The sequence below is a fragment of the Rhopalosiphum maidis genome, chromosome 1, assembly GCF_003676215.2.
Source record: "Rhopalosiphum maidis isolate BTI-1 chromosome 1, ASM367621v3, whole genome shotgun sequence".
Classification (NCBI taxonomy): Eukaryota; Metazoa; Arthropoda; class Insecta; order Hemiptera; family Aphididae; genus Rhopalosiphum; species Rhopalosiphum maidis.
Window position 1 is genome coordinate 86002842 of NC_040877.1, and position 23019 is coordinate 86025860.

At 27.4% G+C, this 23019-nt stretch overlaps 1 protein-coding gene across 1 annotated transcript; it reads left to right on the top strand.

Moving 5' to 3' along the window:
* LOC113557174 (protein Wnt-11b-like) lies at positions 1–22979 on the top strand. Its single transcript, XM_026962526.1, has 5 exons — positions 1–337; positions 18146–18390; positions 19957–20333; positions 22408–22682; positions 22752–22979. Exons 1-5 carry the CDS (start codon positions 267–269, stop codon positions 22924–22926), a joined length of 1143 nt encoding a protein of 380 aa, XP_026818327.1. The 5' UTR covers positions 1–266; the 3' UTR covers positions 22927–22979.
* The last annotated feature ends 40 nt before the right edge of the window (positions 22980–23019 follow it).

Consider the following 23019-nt stretch of genomic DNA (forward strand, 5'->3'; position numbering starts at 1 on the left):
ATAAAGAAATAAATGGTTTTTAATATGTTCGTTATTATTTTATTTTTAACATTGTTTTTGTTAAATTCGTTCTGAATGTTAGTGACTAAATATGAAAACTATGTACTTTAACTTTATAACGATAAATCAACTAAATTATTTTTAATAGAAAAAAGTATTAAGTTCCGAGGTGTCTGAAGAGATATGATTTTCAGAATTTTAGTTTATGGCCTCGAAAAACTATATTGTTCTTAAAAAGAGTGTGCTTGAAAAAAACTGAACTCGTAATGTGGAAACGGATATCCATATTCATCGTGTTTCTAATGTTAATCATACAGATGAACAGTATTCAATGGCTGTAAGTATTAAGTATCAATGTTATTTTTAAAATCGTTAACAATTTTATTCTCTATTTATTTTATTAAATGATGAATAATTTATCTTACTAATAAATTTAGTTATATATTATATGTAAATTATATAGATTTTAATGTAAATACATTTTTAATTTATTTAAATATTTTTTGGTAGTAGTGTACCTAACTATACTATGCTTTATTAATAAGTACCGCATATCTTAAAATTATTATTCTAATTCATTTTTATAAAACAGTTCTTTTTGGTATACTTATTAAATTATAACAGCGGAAATTTATAGGAAATATTTTTATAATGTTAATTTAGTCTTATTTTAATTATGAGGTAGTTACTAGTCAATAGACTACATTATCCAATAAAACAAATTAACTTAATTTAAAATATTTGTATATAAAATTTGTCTTAAATTTTAATAAAATGCTTATACTACATTTAAAAACTATAATGTCTACAAATATATACATAGTTTAATTACATATTAGATAAATTATTAAATACGTATACGTTTAGTGTCTCAGATAAATTGAAGTTTTTAATTATTAACTAAGACTCGAATATTTAGTATTTTATGTATTTTGTAGTAACTAATATAGTTTTAATACAAATTTGTTTATTTTATACATACATATAATATAATAAATATATAAAATAAAGCATACAAAAAATCATAATTTTGCACGAATATTTTGTTTTGTATTGATCATATTATGTTGATATATACATAATATATATATATATATATATCGTATATATATAATATATTTTGCAATATACATTATACTTATTATTATTACAATTAATTTATATTCAAATTTAACTTTTCCATTTATCCCATTCATATTTTATTTTAGAAAATATTTCTACTCGTGTCAATCATTTTTATATTTCGATCTCATTAATCATATCATAAGCTGTTCAACTACATAACTACATTTTCAAACTACGCAGTTTACACCTGTCTGCATTTAAAAAAGAATTAATCACAACTCATAAGTATTAAACGTGTAATATCTATACCTTAATCTGAACATCTATAAACAACTGAAATGCATCTTTAACCTCGCCAAATAAACAAACGTAATATTATAATGAAAGCCGGTTGTGATTGGATTGGCCTTATTGAATGGGCGTGAATAAATTACTTTATAGACGCCAGTTTTTGTCAATGAAACAAACTTAAGTATAGAATTGTCTCAAAAAAAGAACTTATAATATTTTTGAATTATTATCTAAATCAAAAATAGTTTTACTTTTTAATATATTTATGGTTACACGATTATAAACATCTTTTATAGGTAGGTAAGTTTTGTGAAAGGTACATACATTTAAATTTAAAAATAATTGACAAATCTTTATTCGGAAACGGAACTATGAAAAACTTATTAAAGAGGAGTAATAATGCTATCACTAAATACAATAAACAATACCTACCTACTGCAGATAGGTATGTATAATAAGAATAAAATTTAAACGAAAATATCGACCTACGTATACTTTAAAAAGGAAAAAATATAGTTTTGAATATTTTTTCTTCAAAATCACATTGTTAATGGATGAACTACGAGTAGATTAATTTGTCTGTTAACAGCCCATGCGTAGGTATTAAATACAACTACTGCTATTAATATTTGTCAGTGTTAAAATTAAAATTTGTTATATTATTATATTCACTTTTTGTTTCAATACAGCGCGATGTTATTATTAATTTAAGTTTATTTATATGTCAAATAATAATACTAGTATACAATTTTTAAATTGATTTATCAAGCTAGTAGGTATGTATTATATGATATAGGTAATGAGTACATTTCAATAAGTAAGAAATGGTTGATGAACTTATTTTTTAACTTATACGGCCGGCTACAAGAGTTGTAGGTATCTATTTATTATTCCTTAAAGTTATATTATGTCTATTATTATACTTTAAAATAAACTATTATCTGTAACTTTTTAAAATTCATCGTTAGAATTTTGGATGATTTAAATTATTTTTAACTTATTAGATTTAACTATAGGTATTTCATTTTGGTTGTTGATGTACAATGCACCTATAATAGGTACAAAAAATGCAACAAAATCTCTATTAGCATTCAATGTATTTTTTATTTAGCAGCTATATTAAATTAATATTGATGTTTTTGTAATATTATACAAAATTAGCAGGATCAACGATTTTTCATGTATTTCTATAAATCATATAGCTATAACCTGTATGTATAAAAAACGGAAAAATACCTAATTGTAATTTAATTAAAATATCAATAAACATATTAAAAAATACCTAATTGAGTTATTATTGGCATAATACAAATTCATAGTATTTTAATAACAAAATATCTACTTAAGATATGTTATGATATATTTTTTTAACACAATGATTAAAAAGATAAATTATTAAAACAACTTTATCAATTTCACCCACGATTATCCATTTACAGACACGTGGGATAATCATCTTGATTTAATACGTTGCGTATTCAAATACATAAATTCATTACCTATCTATTTAAGACGATGTTGTCCTTATATACTTATGTTGTCTCAGTCTTACTAACGTATAATATGGACACTTTTACGTTCAGTAGAAACCATTCTACTCAATTATTTTTAATATTAAAGTGATTTGACCTATTATTAAATTTGAAAGTACGAATATTATCCAGAGCCCCTTGCTGGTTATTTTCTATTTTAATTTTAAACCTTTGAGTTATGAATATTTTAAAATTTTAAATACCGAATTAACAGAGTTAAATTTATTTTTTCGAACGCAAAGTATGTATGTTACTTATATATTATGTGCGTTAGTACGACGCAGAATACAAAAGCAAGCACTATGTCCTTTTAACACGTGTGATCATTTCCTGTTAACAAGTGATAAAGATTTATATAATTTATTAATAACTCTCTATATCTGAATAGCTGATATGAATTTTATTTTATTTTTAAAATTTCAATAATAATTTTGTTCATTTAATTATTTACGTATACATTTATTTCAATAAAATATTTAAATGTTTATTTTTAATTTAATTTTTAATATTTTGACAACTATTAAGTCCAATGAAAAATGAAATTATTAGAAAAAAAAATTCATATTTGTTGATACAAATTCATAGGCGGAGCTACAGGTGTGTCAAGTATGTCTGGGCACACCCTAAACGAAAAAAATAAAATAAATACATAAATATGACGCATGTTCATATGTGTATTATAGTAATATTAGTAATTACTTATTAGTAAATATTGTACCACTACATTATCTATTGCTAACTATATAAACAAGGTCTAGTTGAAATTAAATTATCTGATCTTTTAATGATGATCATAATATATCATTATATATAGGTATAAATCAGCCTATATAGAAAAATTGATATGGTTGTTATTATTTAGATAGTTATTAATTTGTAAGTAAATGATGCGAATAAAATTATTTAAACAAAATTATATAAGTATTATTTTTAATACAGTGTAGAAAAAAAAATGTTAGCAGACTTTAAGGCGACCATGAATGCATTTTCATACCCAAATAATTTATTCCCAAATACCAAAGTATAAGTGTTCAAATGGTTTAAAACAATAACTAACTACCTAACATATTCATATTCTTTATAAGATTTGAATTATTACTGCAATCCGAAACATGAGTAAACATTTTCGTTTTATGAATAGAAAAAAAAGGCGAATTGAAAAGGATGTGTAATGCTGATTCGATATTAACATCGTGTTTGTCGGATAAGTGAAACAAGAACAATGAAATAAATAATGATACCATTATATCTTCCTGTCATCTCTAGTCAATTGTTCAGTTAAAAAAAATCGTAGATCATCATATGTGATAGTGATACGTTGCCGAATACAATGAATACGAAATTCTTACTAATAAATTAGATGTACTTACATCTATATTTGAACGAGGCACTTATACAGGAAGGCGGCTGGGGGTTCAACCCTTTCCTCCAAAAAATATTTTTGACGTTATCATGAAAGATTAATTGAAATTATTTTTTTATTGTTGGTATATTTATAATTTATTATATGTATATATTAGGTTTATTTTTTTTTTTGCAATATCAATTTAAGATTAATAATAAAAATATTTAGTTTTTTAATTTATGACCCCCTCTCTTCGATATTTATTTTGATACATGCCAAATTTAAACATATAGATACAATGTTCATACTAACTAGCTTAATTACTAAAATAAGAAATTTAATTTAATTTTATGCTGTTATTTTTTTTACGTGAATTTGTTAGTTTAATTATATTGCGGAGAAATATAGGCGAAGATATAAATAATAAATGCCTATTTTTATAATGTCTATAATTTAAAGTCTATTTACTTTAAGTATAAATTATACATTTTAATTTACTTCGAAATTAGAATCGATGTATTTTTGAGGTGATAAATTATTTTGAAAAAATGCGTTTATGGTTTATATATTATATCTAAATTATATGTTTATATTATAATGGCTATACCTACCTATTTAAAATACAAACGTCATACTAGAATATAGGTAGTATTTTTTTATGAAATACGTAGTTAATTTATTATTTTAAACAGACAAATTATTTATGAAACTATAATAAATGTATTGATTAGCATTAAATGTCATTCGTCATTTATTAAGTTTAAAATAAAACCGAACTGATTTTTTAATTGCCTGAAAATGTCTTTTATTAGTTATTAAAGTTTTTAAATGTGATAGTTTAGTACTTAATTTATTGACTTTTACGATTTTCCTCTATTTTACCCCTATATCACTATTTGGTATTGCTACCTTGTTATAAATTTACCTAATTATGAATAGTCGATTTTAATACTTATAATTAAATATATCAACAGGATTTACATTTAAATTATTTTGTGTAACTATACATGGCCATACAATTTAAATAATTATTTATCTATTTATTAATAATTTAAATATTATATATGATATATCTATATCTACACTCAGATCTTAATTCCGCCTATAGAGCTAATATTTTAATATTTTTTTTCAATAATTATATTTAAAGTTTATCATAAAATTATTCACAGATGTTTCATAACTTAGTTTTATGTTCATAACTAAATTCAATACTATTATACATATAAATACATAACAACATTGAAACTAAATAAATATTCAATGAAATGATCATTGCGTATTTGCATCTAGTTGATTTTATATTATTTACCTTTACCGAAATAACATATTATATGTTATGTTGTACGTATGTTATTGTTTTTATTTGAGGCAATTTTACGTCTGTTTTTAATCATTAAAATAAATACTGACGAAATAAGTACAAACACTATATGATTCGATTTCTAGTAGGTAAGAAAATACTAAAATTACCACTTAATGGGTTATAGGTAATATAATACGTATACTTATTTACTATTATACCTTCTAAGTTCTAATGCAATGTTCGTTTATATACATCACATTTTTCCTTGTTTCAAATACATTAACTAAATTGAAAATCTAATCAAGGTGGAATAAACACTTAAATATTAAATGCAGATATAATCTTACAGTTATTTTAGACAAAACAACCACAGTTTAAATTATAATAATTTGGTTTTTTTCGTATTATATTATAGTTGGAATTTTAATAGTATTGGTATCTCTATATCAAATATATTTATAATGCACATACAGTTTTTAATATTATAATTGAAGTATATTATACTATATAGTACCCATATTTTATAACTATGCAATTTTTATTTAAATTTTTGAATTTCCTACGATTCATTCATATTTTAACTTTATGCAATAAAACTTTTAAACTAGTAGTTTTATATGGCCTCAGCAGAATCCTACTTCATTAAGATTCTTTAATTTATAAATTTAACAAATAAAATATAATAATTATTATATATTAATGAATTCAGATTTAAGACATATTATTCAAAGAAATATTAGGTATAATCTATAAATAATTTAAGAATATTTTAATTCGATACTTCGTAAATATTGATGCCTTGATATTTTGGCTATTAGGTAGCCACTAGCCATGATATTTGCACATCTTTATCATTAAGTTAAATTAAACATACAAGAAAGTTACCATTTTTACTTTATATTTACATTAATATAGTAATTTAATTTTTAAAAAGGCGTCTATGTAACGAGAAAATCATAATTTTTTAAGTGTTCAGAAATAATGTTTTTGCTACAAGCGAAAACGTGAATGTAAATTACTATACACCTGTAGCGTGCGTATCTAGACGATTAATCACGCACTGGAAATATAGGTGTTACTTTTTACGTATATTTTCTTGAATAAATCGTTGGAATGTGTACACAATTCCAGTACTGTTAAATTTACACGTTTAATCTACAAAACCACTCGACAATGTGGTTTGTGAGATTCTACTGATTCTCAAGTTATGTATATTTAATTTTCTGTTTATGGTATCGATTAAATAGTCCTAAAGAAAATATTTTCAACCAACATACATAAATTCGAAAATAAATATTAGCATATAAGAATATTTATATTTATTACAAGTTTTACTGGCCATACTACAAATAGGGGATGTTAAGTCCCGGACCAAATCTCTGTCAAGTCGTCATTAAGTAGTTATTTTATTTTTAACTTCGTATGCCATTTTGAAATAAAGCTGACAATGATTTTTTAAATATACGAATAATTTTTTTTTATATTTATATATAACTGTATTTTTGATAAGAACCATGTGGAATAGAATTATTTTAAGCATAAAGCTGCATATAGTAATATACTCATCTAAGTCGAGGACTACAATAAATGATCGTACTAGTGATTTCAATTGTTGTTATTTTCATACAAAATGTGGAATTTTATAAAACAAATTGATTTTTGTTTAGATTTCGATTATTTTCCATTGGGTTTTAGAAATTTAGGGTCATAGGCACCAAGTACTTTTTTGTCAATGTTTTGTGGGGCAATCAATTTCTACAAAAATATGAGTTATTTTTTTCTATATTATGCAAACTTTTAAAAGGTGCATTATAAATCTGTAACATAAACAACAGAAAATATCTACAACGGCTTTATCTTGTTTTCAGTCGTTAAAACTATAAATTAATCTTATAAAGAGAATAAAATTCATTAAATTATATTTATAACAAGGGTGGCTAAAATCCCCAAACTCTCTTTTGCTAATTTACGATGAACCGTATAAAAATAATCAATGATTTTAATGAATTTATTTTATTTTTTATTTTTTTATTGAATTCCCTCGTGTGTAAAAGGGTGTTGAATAAATTTTAAATTATAAGTAAAGATAGAGTCGTACAGGAAACTGACTATGAATTTCCTATTTAATTTTGAAAAGATCGTAAAAAGTTGGTTACGTACCTATATAATATAGGTCCTGTTAAAATTCTAATTATTGTTTTACCCCAAGGTTTATCGACAATGACTAAATGTCCTTTCTCTTCATTTAAGGTGCTAGTACCTAGATTGTATAAATTTAATGACAATTATTTAGATCGTTTTTACCTAATAATCAGTTTTTATGAACCGTTACGACATTCAACCTTTATTGATTTTAGATCAGTACCATTCGTATGCATATGAATATAATTGACGTTTTTATCGGATCGAAATATTTGGATGAATAAAATAAAATGTAAAACAATATATAGCAATGTATATTATTTAACCCTTTTATATTGCCATAGCCATGACCGGTTTTTAAATCCTTCATCGATAAATATGTATGAAAATATAAAATTGAATATATTATAATTTATAATACTTAATTGAGTGATTTTTGATATTTTACTTGTCAATAAAAAATAATAATATATTTTGTTTATAACTTACAAATACTTACTATATATTATCGAACAATAATAATATTGGTTGTACCTAAATGCTGTTTTAACTAATATAATATTCACAGCGAAGTGGAAAACTTTAAGTTTATAGAACTCTCCTACATGTACTGTACCTTTATATTTTTAATACTATAGCAGTGGTTTGTTTTTAAATTGTGTTGATGTTTAAGTCTTTAAGTAAATAACGTATGTTTAAATTAAGCACATAACATAAAGAAATTTACTGATAAATAATATAGGTACATGATAATTTACCAAGCACGATTATTAGTATTTTATACTTAAAAATATGGCATTAATTTAAACGCTGATATTTGGAATTTTTTAGTCTACTTAAAAATTACATAATTAAAGGAAATGATGGGGTAGTATATTTGATCAATCTTCTTATTTAATCGTAGCTCATGTGTAATAGTTAATAGATAGCAACATGTTACTTACAATTAATGTAGCTTTAATAAACTATGTAAAAAGACGATACTTTGATAAAATTATTGTTATTATTATTTAATAATTGGTAGTTAATAAGAACTTATAGTTTTGGGAAAATCTAAAGCTTTATTTCAAAAAGGGAGAAGATAAAAATAATACATTTCATGTATGTAGCTTACATATTTATAAGGAAGAATATATTGAAATTTATATAATTAATGTAATTAATTAATTTAATCAAATGATAAAAATTAAAAATTAATTACATCATGTTAGTTTACTCAAAGTTAACTTAAAACCATGTGTGACATACATTTTGACATCATATATTTATTTAATGATAGATAGATGATGATGATTAAAAAGTACAAACCCATCATTTTAGGATTAATAATTTTAACTGATTTGTGTACCTATTACTTTTTGTTTCTTTAGGTTTAAAGATTGAATGTTTTTTATTATTTATCTGGCAAACGTTTTATCCTTATTTTCTAGGAATAGATGTTATATTTTTGTTCTCAAATATTTCAAGAGAGGGCAAGGACACCTCTTAAACAGTTTTCGAAGCGGAGGCAAACTTATTTTTAAATCAATAATTACTATAGGCGTATTTATCAAAAGTTTGAGGTACTTAGTCAATTTTACTTTATAATGAAAAATACTACATTACAAATAATAAGATCATGTAAAAATTTAGTACTGCATATATGTACCAAAGCTTAATCCTTATTTAAGTTTTAGTATTATTGACATATTTTACATTTTAACTTAAAAATATTGATAAAATGGATGAATAATAAATAATAAATAATTTACACCAGTACCTGATTTTAAAATTCTTAAAATCATTGGTATTATTTGGCGGAAACATAAAATGAACCAACAATTTTAATAAACAAATAGTAAGCTAAAACGGCTTATATATATGTTATACATTTCAATATTATTTTAATGAGTATTTCTATTCGATGTTCAGTTTAATATCGAAGAATTATTAAAATATTCGAAACAAGTTATATTATTTTATGTGCTATTGTATAAACAAAATGTACGGCTTCCAAAAACGAATCGGTCTCCGAGATGTATTTTCTCCAGAACTACGTAAATCCATATAACTATTGTATTTAGAGAACATTTTGGATAATTTCGCTGATTCAAAATACATTTAACCAATAAACAGTGGCACTAGAGAAAATTAAAGAATGGATCGGCTTGCAAAAATTAAGTCAAAGAACATTGATAAAATCTGTAGCTAATAAAATAAAGACATAAAATCATTTACATACATCAAATTAAATGGAAAAGAAAATAGCTATCAACATCCAAAAATTAAGAGAAATCAAAAATACTACAAAATTAGGTTATATCCACGATCATACAACAAAAGAGAAGTACGAGTATTAATTCATCGACGCCGAATTATAAGCCACGCGTATTTCACCCATGGGCACTAATGTAATAAAGAAAGTGAAAAAAATATAAAACTCGTGGTGTTCCAGTGAAAAATAAACATTTATTCACAAATCACAGGTGAAGAGCTATTTGAAATTCGAGAAGAAAATATAATATCATCTAAACACGCTATACTTACTTTTTACTATAAAGAAATTATCTTGCTTAATCTATTATTGTTTAAAAAAAAAATGAATGTAATTAATATTAACCTGTAATTTATATCAACATGAAAAAACTGTCAAGTCTTATTCTTAACAAAATAAATATATTTAAAACGACATAGGTGCAATATAAATTAAAATTGTATATGCAAGTAATAAATTCACGATAAAAATCATTAAAAATTCTCCCGATAATCAATATTGTCCCCGTAAAAATTGTACTTTTTTACCGACATACTACTAGAATATTATTATATTATTCTTAGGTATTACTTAAATGTACTATAATACAGGGGTGATCAACTTGCGGCTCACGTCTTATTTATAAAATCAAAATTTACCTATAATTATTATGAATTCTAATTTTTTTGATATACCATACTCGTATACATTTATACAAAATTGACAAATTATAAAAAACGTATATAAGAATTTTGGCTCTTTATAACATTGTATCTAACCATGCAAATATTTTCATGTTGGCCACCACTGCTATAGCTATAATACATAATATATATTAACAAGTATTGAAAGTACCTATATTTACGATAAAAAAAAAACTCGCTCCTGACCGTTTTTCATACTCTGATTAATTCAATGTTCCGATAACACTCGTCAACTTAACTATATTATACAATTTATAATAAGTATATGGGATTATAATATTATACATTATGTAGCATAATGTATATCATATTACTGCTAGGTGTATTACATTATATTGTGTAGTCTGCAACCCACTCGAACCAATTTAGTTAATACTTTAAAGTAATAATACATTACTACCTTATATATGTCATGCATGTAACGCATATGTAACGTATACGATTTCGATATTTCATGCTGTTCTGTTTCTTTCAGTGTATAGCTGAAAGCTTTATTTTAATCACACACTCATGGTCATCTATTTTTTTTTTAAATAATCCAGTCTTAATGTTTTATCAATTAAAATTATTTCCAAACACGAATAATAATAACAACATAATACACACTTTAAACCCAACGATAGCTTTAAAAAAACAGTAGCCTCTGCACTAATGCTCTACTTGTAAATAACATTTTCACTGACCAATAATTATTAACAAAATATCGTAATACATGTAAATTATAAGGTTTATAATACCTTAATGGCTTAACAGGTATTAGTTATGTTTATTATTCAATTATTTGATTATTAATAGATTAATGCGTATATTCATAGTTAATACTTAATAAATTGGTATTTTTTTTTTAAAAAAAAAGAACCTACATTACCTCCATAACTACTTAAAATGTTATACAAGGATGATTTATTCATTTTGTGTTAAAAGTTTAGTTTATCTGTTATCTTAATGTATTAATTACGTTCTATATTTTGTTCTATCTATATTTATATATTTATTTATTTTATCTGTTAATATATTAATATAATATATCATAATTATATTGCATTCGATAAATTTGAAATGTCATACGAAAATAAAAAATAGTAATATATTATCAAACCCATTAAAATTGTTTTTGAAAATACTTTTTACATAATTTGAAATCATAAAAAACAACATTTTTGAATTTTTTTTTATTTTTTCTATTTTTCAATGACTACGTTTAAAGTTTAAATGTGTTAAGTGACATGTAGGTACCACCAAACATGTATGTTTACCACTTCGTAACATAGTTCGTATTGACATTTTAAACTAACAACCTATTCATTCAAAATTTGATTTTTATACATACAAGTTCTTGGAAAAATATTCTGCTTGGATAACGAGAGAAAAAAAAATTAACAATACAAAATAGTAAAAACTATAATATTTTTTTTATATGTATTTTTTAAATGACTCTTTCAAGTTAGGTATGTATAAAAGATGTGTGATACAGACAAAAACGTTTCAATTCTTTCCGAGATGACGAGTGTTTATACTGTTAAAAAAATTATTCTCTACATATACGTATTTATTTGCCCAGAGACATTTATATGTATCTACCTATCTAGATTTTCAGTAATCTGCAATAGCGCAACTTTAATATATCTATATTATATATTATTTGAAACACCGCGGGGGGTAAAAATGGTAAAATGTATATGTTATGATCGTTTTTTTTTTTTTTTATGTCTCGTCCTATGACTGGATTAACGTATATATTATAATGTATATTACATAATACATATTAAGCCGAGTGTACTCACATAGGGATAATTGTTCACTGAAAATCGTTCGGAGAGATCGATGACAAACGATACTGATAAGTATTTTAATAAGATAGCTAATAAGATAGCTGTATATAATATATATAGTTGCGCCACTGAAATACAACAGAGCGGCGGTGGTCGTACAAAAAAAAAAAAAAAAAGAACAAATACAATTTAATTGGAGATGTAATTAGAAAAAGGTTTTTTTTTGGCATTGTAGAGTTTAACTATACAATAATGTGTATAATATATGGTGTACCACCCAAACATAAATTACCTAATTGGACGATCGGGGTGAAAATGTACGTTGATGGCTAATAAATATGCGTATGCCGGTTTTCGGGGTTTTTTATATCATTCATATACAACAGTCAACAATAAACAGATCTAGGTTATTACACTTACGTTCTAATGTACATATATATATATTGTTTAATCGCGCTGCGGACTTGGACCGGTTAGGCGGTCGTTACGTAAATCTCGAGTAGCTAATATTTTACATACATATTATATACAGTATTTAGTTATATAGACATATTATTTGGGATTTTACACATTTATTGATACGCATGACATATATGTATCATGCATGTATTAGCATATAATATAGATTAAAGAAATTTCAAGTTTCTATTCGCGTTTAACTGTATCATCCGTACGTATATCTTTAATACTCCTCACATGACGAGAGTGAGAAATAGATATAATATGTGAATATTATATTATGTCTTCAATATGACTTAAACACCACCGCGTATCTTACTCTACTGTCAATAACTCTGAGGCATGCAGAGTCGTGTTATATATATTTATATATAATATGTATGTATGTGTTATACTGTGAAATCCTGATCAATTTCCCTGATATTTTATACACACGTATATTTATATTTAAGAGCTGAGTATATGAAATTAAAATATGTAGCTATAATATGTAGGTACACACGACGTGTATAGGAAAGGTATCGTATCGGTCTATAGTATACTCTAGTGTGATGTACTGTGTACTGTCGTACTGAATACTGATAATATAACCTACCTATACCATTATTAATGATTGATGAATACGTAAGTGCATTACGGTGACGATATTTTAAACAAGTTCAGCTAAACATGTAATCATTAGTATAGGTACGACATATGACTCAGGAAAACTATTATAAATTTCGAAATTATTTTACACTGAGCTGTAGTAAATTTTATCATATATATTTATTAAAATGTATATTTAATTATTTTAATATACATATTTAAAATCGATCAACATACGCGGTTTATGTACCTATTGATATATAGTTGGTACATAACCAACAACTATAGCGCTACGTTTTTTTTTTAAATAGATAATCATCTAAACACGCGAACGAAATGTAAATATTCAACAATAAAATAAACTTATATATAAACATTAAACATATATATTTTAAGACATTTAACTCTTTTAAAACGTATAAACCGAACTAGAAAATAAAGCGATAAACTGATTTCGATCGTGAAATTTTAACGATTTGACAGGTATGTTCGTAATTTTAATCCGTTTCTATATATTTCTCGACACTATCCAAGCATTTCCTAAGTATAATGTACTTACAATGTACATATTGTAAATGTGGTGTACCAAGGAGGGGAGATTTAGATGCTAAGGTGGCAAATATAAAATTGTTTTAAAGTTTGTATTGTATAAAATCATTGAAAAATTGAAATGTAAAAAAATACAATATATTAAGCTACTCTACGATCACTGAATTCCATATGTTTTAACCACGGATTAGATATGAACATATTAATAAGTTAATAAAAATATTAATAATTTGACCTAAATGAGGAATCTGCTTGAAGCTTATATAAGGTGAACTATATAAGATATAGAAATTTATAAAGAGGTTTAAACAGTCCCTATTTGCAGTAGAAAATGACAAATAGACGAAAAAAGTTTATGTTTACTAGTTACAACCCTTAAAAAACATTTGTTTAAATATGCGAAATAAAAACAATGATAAAGTGTATAGTAGCAAAATTGACAATATATATATAGGGACTGGGTTTAAAAAAGAATCTACAAACGATCTCCCGATCTCCGATTGGAGTCTCGAAGAGTTGATATATAACTGTTATTGAAATCGGTCCAGTAGCTCTGAATTTTGCTCCTGAAACTTATTAGCTTATCATTAATTGACATTACATAAGCACCTATAATATATTTTTCCATTATTCCGCTCAACTAAAGTTTAAATATTTACAACTAATTAACTATCTACTCGTTTTTATTTATTACAAATTTTTATGTATCGAAAAACCCTGAAAAATAAATCGGAGCATTCGGAAGATAAAATTTTTTTAGGTAAAAAACATTCTGTTTAAACATTTTTACTATATTTAAATAATTTTCCAAAAGACATGCACAGAAGAATGTAGCTTTCTTTCACTTTGTTATAACAGTAAAGAGTTATGAATTTCATAACTTCAATAATTGAACTGTTTGGTAAGACCGCGAGTCTTATGCAAGATAAATTTTCTTCTAAAAGCCGATTAGTGCTTATAACAAAAATGATTTTTGTGGGTTACGTTACGGCTTCCAGTTATAAATAAAACAATTAGTTTGGTTTGGGTTAGGTTTTTTTATTACATTTTTTATATTTTATTTTTATGTAATTAATATTATTTAAGGATTTCGAAATCAAAATGGAATTACAGGAACATAATTATTGTAAAGATTTGCATCTTGCATGCTATAGTACTATACCTAATACTATATACAAATAAACATATTCCATATTATGTATAGTAATGTACAAACTATACATAGTATGATTAGTATGCCAAAAGATTTTCGATAAGTATAGATAGTTAGCGCATGGCGCGTGGCACGGAATTAACTCGTTTCAAACTCAGTGGCGCGACAAATCTAATGGAACGCGATAAATAGGCGTATAATAATATACTATTCGTATAACAATTTAAAAGTCACGAGTGTTACCATCTTGTTATTTGATCATCTCTTAGTTTGTTGTCTATTTTGTGATTTTATAATTTTAAATTTTAAAGAAATAATATTTATTAATAATAAACGAATATTTTTTTTTAATAAAACCGACGGTGACAGTTGAGTTTTATTTTGAATTTGTACGCTTGTATACAGAAAATCTAAAGAGTAAATAATAAAACTACTTCTTTTATAAAACATATACCATCTAAATAACATTTTCGACATTTTTTTATCACTTTTCCTTTGATACCTACTTCTTCGTCTGCTGCATAATGTATAAATATATATACAATAAGTCAATAAACAATATTTTTAAATCAAAAACAGTCATTCATATCAATTAATCCAACTTAGCCTAATCGGTTATACTTTAATTTGTTCACTAAACTGTTGTGATTTATAGAAAAAAAAATTTCCTAAATCACTGACACTAGTTAAGAAAATTTATTGTTTAAACCAGGGTCTCTAACCTTTTATAATAGGAAGTCAAATCTGAGCTACGCTTTGGAATCGCAGTCCAAACATTTTATTAATTTCTTAGAAAGAAATTAATAAATTAAAAACAATAAAACTAATTTATTATTTTTTAACATTAATTAACTTGAGGGACAATTATAAAACCTTTGTGGACTGTAGGCTATATAGATACCTCTGGTTTAAACCATAACGGAATTATAGGCCCACGCCCTTCGTGAATTTGTAGGGTGTTATACGCTGAAACTTCTCCTACCCCTTTTTAAAATTGTGAGAACAAAAATGATAAATACAAATACTGAATATTTTTTAATTTAAAATTTGAATATATATTATTTTATTATATCAAGCATAGAATAATAATATGTTAACGTGTTCGATTTAATTCATACAGTTTTTATAAGCATTAAACAATAATTATGCAGAATGCAGATCGAGCAGAAGAGATATTTATTAACTGTCCAAAACATTGTATATTACTTATTGTTGGAACTCCTTATTGCTCTTTTCATAATGTTAAATGATTTTTAAAAATTGAAATCAATCGTACCAAGTTATAACAAGTTTAATAATAAATATGTATATTTGTTCATACTAGGAGAGATAGAACTATAGATACTAAATTTATCTCGACGATTATGGTTAGGTCAGGATATGTCGTGTATGTTACTAAAATTCCCAGGTGGTCACCCATCCGGGAACTAGCTATGAAGCCGTTCGCTAACACCAGCGCCGTCGGTCAATAATTGGTGCGTTTAAGTGTCTATTATAATTTAAAAGAATTCGTGCTCAATTTAATAAAACATATTAAAAAGTTATATAATAGCAATAGCAGAGTTACTATTACTTATACTTAATTTTTATCTAAGAATCTATGAATTATATTAGGACCCAGTTTTATTGGTTTTTCGGGTGTGGAAGAAAAGTGTACAAATTGTTGTATCATACCATTAATGAGTTTAGACACTGCATGTACCCATTCTTTGATCATAATATACCAGGTGATTTTTTTTATCATTGTACACTCATTATTTCAAAAAGTATTCATGTTTTTGAAAACATTTTTTTATAAAGTTTCAAGTTGTTGAAAAAACAACGATTTATTAAAAAATTATACTTAGTTTAGTTTAGACAAGCGGAGAAGTGGACAAACATTTTGCAGGGTAACCCCGTACCACTCCACTCTGCGCAACTAAACTTTAAATACTTATAAAATTATAATTCATAAACTAATCGCTCAAATTCGATTTTTATGTATCAAAAACTCAGAAAACTGTTCTGCTTTGGAATATGAAATTAAAACTATGTTGTCATTCATAAAAAGTAAAAAACTTAAAAATATATAAGGATAAAAAATATTTAAAAATATAATTTTTTAATCGTTGTTTTTTTAACAACTTGAAATTATGTAAAAAAATGTTTTAATAATGAGTGTACAATAATAAAAGAACCACCCTGTATACCTATAAGATTGGTAATAAGTAGGTGACCTATCTATTACCGGTATGTGTAAAAATTCTGTTTGTCTTACTCGTCGAAATCGAGTACACCGAACGTAATAAAAGCTATAACTGGGCATGGACCAGTTACGTGTTACGTCTAACACAAAATTTTCGTTTAGGGTCAGTATACCAATTGCGTTCTTCATATTTTAGGATATTTATTGATCAATTGATTGCAAAATATTTCTTAGATATTGTAAAATGTTTTGAGCGCAATTGGTAAACTGCCCTATAGCTACAGTCGACATCGTAAGTATAACCTATTACCAGTTTCCCGCGAGGTTCGTTTACGGAGGAGAGACGAGGGTAATATATGTCTCCCTCGGCCTGTCATTATCTGTTCCGGCTCGGGTTTCCTACCTATTTACCACGTGCCGACGAGGAGTTCTAATTCGATTATATGCGTACTAAGATGGTTCGGGGTCCGTCTAAAATTATACAAATCGCTTGACGTAAATTAAAAAAAACATTTATAATTTATATTATACATATTACGAGTATATACGACGTATATGGTATATAAACACCTACGCATTTGTATTTTTTTATACCTCGTGAGTTTCAACCATGAGCCCGGTGGTATAAGACAATATATATATATATATATATGATAATAATATTGTACCCCAAACGTGGAATACCTGATTTATACATGTTATATTATAATACCTATGTGTATTGTGCACGGTGATGGTACATATTATTATATATATTATAATTGGAATATAATTGTGCCTTGTGTATAATATTTTATTATAATGACGTGCGTTCGCTGCAGGGGCATGCAGAAAGCGGCCGGCAAAGTGGACTGGAACGACGTGGGCGTTTGTCGGACGTTGCGCAAAACCTACGGACTGGACTCGCGTCAAGCGCGCATTTGCAAGTCTTGGCGTCCAGTCATGCAGCACGTTTCCCGGGCCGCCGCGTTGGCCGTGGTCGCCTGTCAGTCGGTCTTGCAAAACAGACGGTGGAACTGTTCGTCGGTGCGGTCCGCGCCGGGACTCACGCCGGAGCTGGTCAAAGGTTGAAAAACTAGTTTATTTGTTATTTTTTCAACGGTTTTTTTTTACTGTTTTTTTTTTTTTTTTTTAAGCGCTGCTCCCGACGTATTCCCCGACACATTATCATAATAGCTCGAAACACCATATAACGTGTACGGGGTGTAACAGAAGTCAGAAACAACTTGCAAATGTAATTAACTAACCGTTTATAATATGCAACGCGGCTTTTGTTTTAAAATTAATATTTTTTTTTTTTTTTTTTAATTTAATTTTTATGTTTGTAATAAAAATATTTGACAAATAGTCATATTATAGACGCTCAATAGTTATCGTATCTACGTATAGTTATTAATTACATTTGTTGGTTTTTTTTTTTACATCCTGTATGTACCTATAGGCATTCGCTCCTTGTCCGAATATATCTATATATATATATATATAGGAATATTTTAATTATATGCGTGCGGCGTATGTATAGGCGCGTTCGAACATCACATTTTATTTGTGATTTAAACACATACATCTTTTTCACAGACAAACATGACAAGTTGTATACAAGTCAACGACAGTTGTCATATCCTATAGGTGCATACCGCGCGGGATTAATAGGTTGTATACTTGTATATAATATACCCGTTTGAAGTTTGAACTCGACTCTCTCTCTCTTTCTCTCTCTATCGTTTATATACCTATACAGGCTATACATATATATATATATAAGTATTATCTGAAATGGTACATTAGCCATTTTTAGGGGTGGGGTTAACCCTTAACAACCTCCCTACTAAACGTTTTAAATATTGTTCTACTTGCGTGAAGTTATACAATGATTATAATATAATACTATAAAACAGACGGCATGTAACAGGGAATGTTGTAGGCTTGCTTGGCTTTGCTGTAGTTATTGGAAAATTATTTCATCACCCCTCCTCATTAAATATTCAAATAGATATATACACTTTTACACACGAGATTCATTATAATAATATTAGAATTTTATGGCTATAGATACGTACTGTCTCAGAAAATAGTAAAAATATATTACCTATCACTTATTATATCATGATTGTATGAAAACGATTCCTAGGCACTTACCTATATATGAAATTGTTTAGTATTCTAAAATATTTTTGTAAATAATTTAGAATACTAAACAATGTATTATACAATGTTTTATCCTGGCGGCAAAATGTTATACTTAATGAGTTAAAGAGGTTTTATTTTATTCAATTCTTTATCGTTTAGATTCAATGCCGGATCTCTTGGAAGGCTCTCTATAGAGGGGTGCAAAATCTATAGATTTTAATCGAGAAAACGATTAAACCCTTATAATGTCGGGGTAAACGATTTTAGCCCATAAATAGGTAGGTAGCTGAGTCCTGAGTATTTACGTCCTGCGCTTTAATATTTATTTTTTTTTTGTGTATATATATGTATATTTACTTATACGAGTTACGGCAAATTAACGTCTCACGAATGATCCACACGAGATAATAATAATATTACCTAATGCCTAATACAGTAATATCCATTCGTAATAAATTGGATTCGGTGTCGTCATACATAATTATATATTGCACTGCCGCAGGCACGAAGGAACAGTCATTCGCGTACGCACTCAGTTCAGCCGCGCTGACGTACACCATGACCAGGGACTGCGCGTCCGGAATGTTGCCGAGTTGCGGGTGCGGTACTCACCCGGAAGACACGGACGGCACGTTCAAGTGGAGCGGGTGCGACGACAATATCCGGTGGGGCGCCAAGTTCGCCAGACAGTTCGTGAAGAAAGAGAACCCTTTGGTGGCGTTGGCGTCGGGTGAATACAAAGGTGGCGGCAGCGGCGGTGACGACGACGACGACGATGTCGACGACTTATTGTCGGCCAACGCCAACGAAAACGCGGTACGGCGCGAACAGAGAGCCATGTCTATCGTCGACGAACACAATTACAAAATCGGCCGAAAAGTAAGACACGAAATAGGTACTTAGTACGGATACTTATATTGTCCCGAACAACACGTATGCCTAGTAGTAGTATATATATGTACCGCGACCCGTGTAGTGGCGCCAATTCGTGTGTAAGCCGTTGAGGGTAAAAAAAAAATGTATAATAGGCATAGGCGCACCAAACCCACCTGCACAAGAGTATATGGCACCATTTATTACCATGATAAATGATAATATAGATTGTACGTTATACATAACTTATTTATGCCTTTATTTACAAGAGGTACCAGTGCAATACTACAATGTACAAAATACATGATAACATATTATAATATTATATACAATAAGTATCGGAAAGTTATACAATGACATGGGTAAATGGCAATTACAAAATCATATAATAATACATAAACATAATATATTCATCCGTATATATGGCTATACATTATACATATTATTACACTCTAAACATTTTTTTCTGATAAAAGATATTGAACAAAATGCAAATGCAAATCCTAATGTCCTACCTTTACGGCTCCACGGGACACTCACTCAAAAAAAATGTCCTGGTACATTTACCCCATTAAGTGTAGGTGGCTCAAGTGTTTAAACACACTTAGGTAAACTTGAGTTTTACCGCCCCTTGCATGTAAATACTATATCAAATTTGTATTACAAAATTGTTAAATCCCGCCAAAGGCGACTACCCCTTGAGTCGGGCCTGATTAAGGGGTTGGTATCTAGTCGACATCGGCACTCCTAGATCTAGGTATATATAAGTAGGTAGGTACTTAGTACTTACACAGTTACACCCTTGCAGTGGCGTCGGAATATTGAACGTCGTGGTATATATTTTATATCGGGCAAACACTGTCTAATGCTTTAATGTTGCCATTCGCATGTCTGTTTTCGCCAGATTGCATTACCAGTAGGTAGTCAGTAAACCTATGTTAAATTGTATAATAATAATAATAATATATATGTTTATATATTAATCGCGATCTTATTCAGCTAAATTTTCTTCTTCTGCAGAAAACCTTGAGTTTCACGCGACCTACCGACTACCTACTACAGTTGGTACTATTCAACAACCACTTACCTATTTATAGCATGCACCTCATCTCCACAAACACAGGGTTAGTTGCCACTGTCCGAGTTTTTGGATTGCCAACTGGAAATCCACTAATATACATAAGGGTACTCATTAATTTTTATAAATACCATAGGTAGTAGGTACCTACGTTAGGCAAATTGATAGTTTACTGATGAGTGTTATTGAATCTAATTGCCTACCATATGTATCTACATTATACATGCATTTTTGTCATATACCGTTAAAAGATTAATTGTCCTATAATTCAATTATTAAGTAGGTACCTAATCTATATATTATGGTAAGTACATAAGCGCAATTTGAGGGGTGCTTTTTGCTCAAAATCAACCATAGTCCTCCCAAAATGGTTTGCATATATCCCCTTCCACCTTTATATATCTCAGGGAGCATACTCACAGTACATGAATGAAAATTATAATAGCCCCTCTAAATTTAAAACTCAAATTGCGTCTATATGAGTAAGTACCTATGTATGTGTACCAATATAATTTCAATCAGTTTAAAAAATTCATCTCATTGTACATTTTATAATGAACAATTATTAGAATTGTTCGTTCAAAATAAAAATAAAGTTGTTTACAACAATTTATTACCTGTGAATTATGATGAAACCACCTATGGGTCTCTTCTATATAGATGTCGATATTAATTATATTATGTATTGTTATGAGTGGAATAATGGCACAGCATTCCATTTTTTTTTTTTACTCATTCCCACGGACCAACTAGTCTTGTTAACTAATAATATTTTGGTGAAATAAGAATAGCAAAAAAAAAACCGCGAAACTGTATCGTGTTCTAGAGATAATTTAAAATGTGCATAATGAACCGTGCGCCGTAGGAACAATATAATACGCATTACTGCATTAGGTACATATGCGTCAGATGAGAATCTGCAAAAGAATGCGGCACGGCGGTCCGTCCAGCAAGGAGATCGTGTTGCTACAACTTCTGTTATTTCTTTTTTTTTCTTTTAAGGTGGTCGTGTCAAGTGTGAAAACCCATTGTAAGTGTCATGGCATGTCAGGGTCGTGTAACGTGAAAACGTGTTGGAGGGGTCTACCGAACAAATTCATTGGTGTGGGCATCAAGTTGTTGAAACTGTACAATAAAACACCATTGAAAGTGGAAATGACTCAAGTCATTCGTTTCGGACTTCCAAAACACACGGACAGTTCATTAGTATATATTACAGAATCTTCAGATTACTGTAATTACGACCAGAGAGTAGGCAGTTATGGAACAGTCGGCAGGTGTGAAATGTTAAAGTATTTTCTTAGCTATATTTAGAATTTTATTAAAATAGTTTTTTCAACCTTTAGAAAGTGTAATTCCACAACAGTTGGTACTGAAAATTGTCTCACTATGTGCTGTGGCCGAGGATACACTACTCAATTAATCGAACAGACAGAACGCTGCCAATGCAAATACCATTGGTGCTGTTATGTAAATTGTCAAAACTGTACTAGCCTAGTAAAGAGGCAAATTTGTAATTAATTGTAATGATTTGTATATATATATTATATATATACATTTACATTTGATGTTTTGTGCTGTAAAAGAATGTTTTAATTTTTTTTATAATTATAT

Bases quoted from the DNA above. Each gene is read 5' to 3' on its own strand.
- LOC113557174 (XM_026962526.1), top strand. From the start codon at position 267: ATGTGGAAACGGATATCCATATTCATCGTGTTTCTAATGTTAATCATA. The intron at 338-18,145 runs GTAAGTATTAAG...CGTTCGCTGCAG, and splicing joins ATGAACAGTATTCAATGGCT to GGGCATGCAGAAAGCGGCCG. The intron at 20,334-22,407 runs GTAAGACACGAA...TTTTCTTTTAAG, and splicing joins ATTACAAAATCGGCCGAAAA to GTGGTCGTGTCAAGTGTGAA.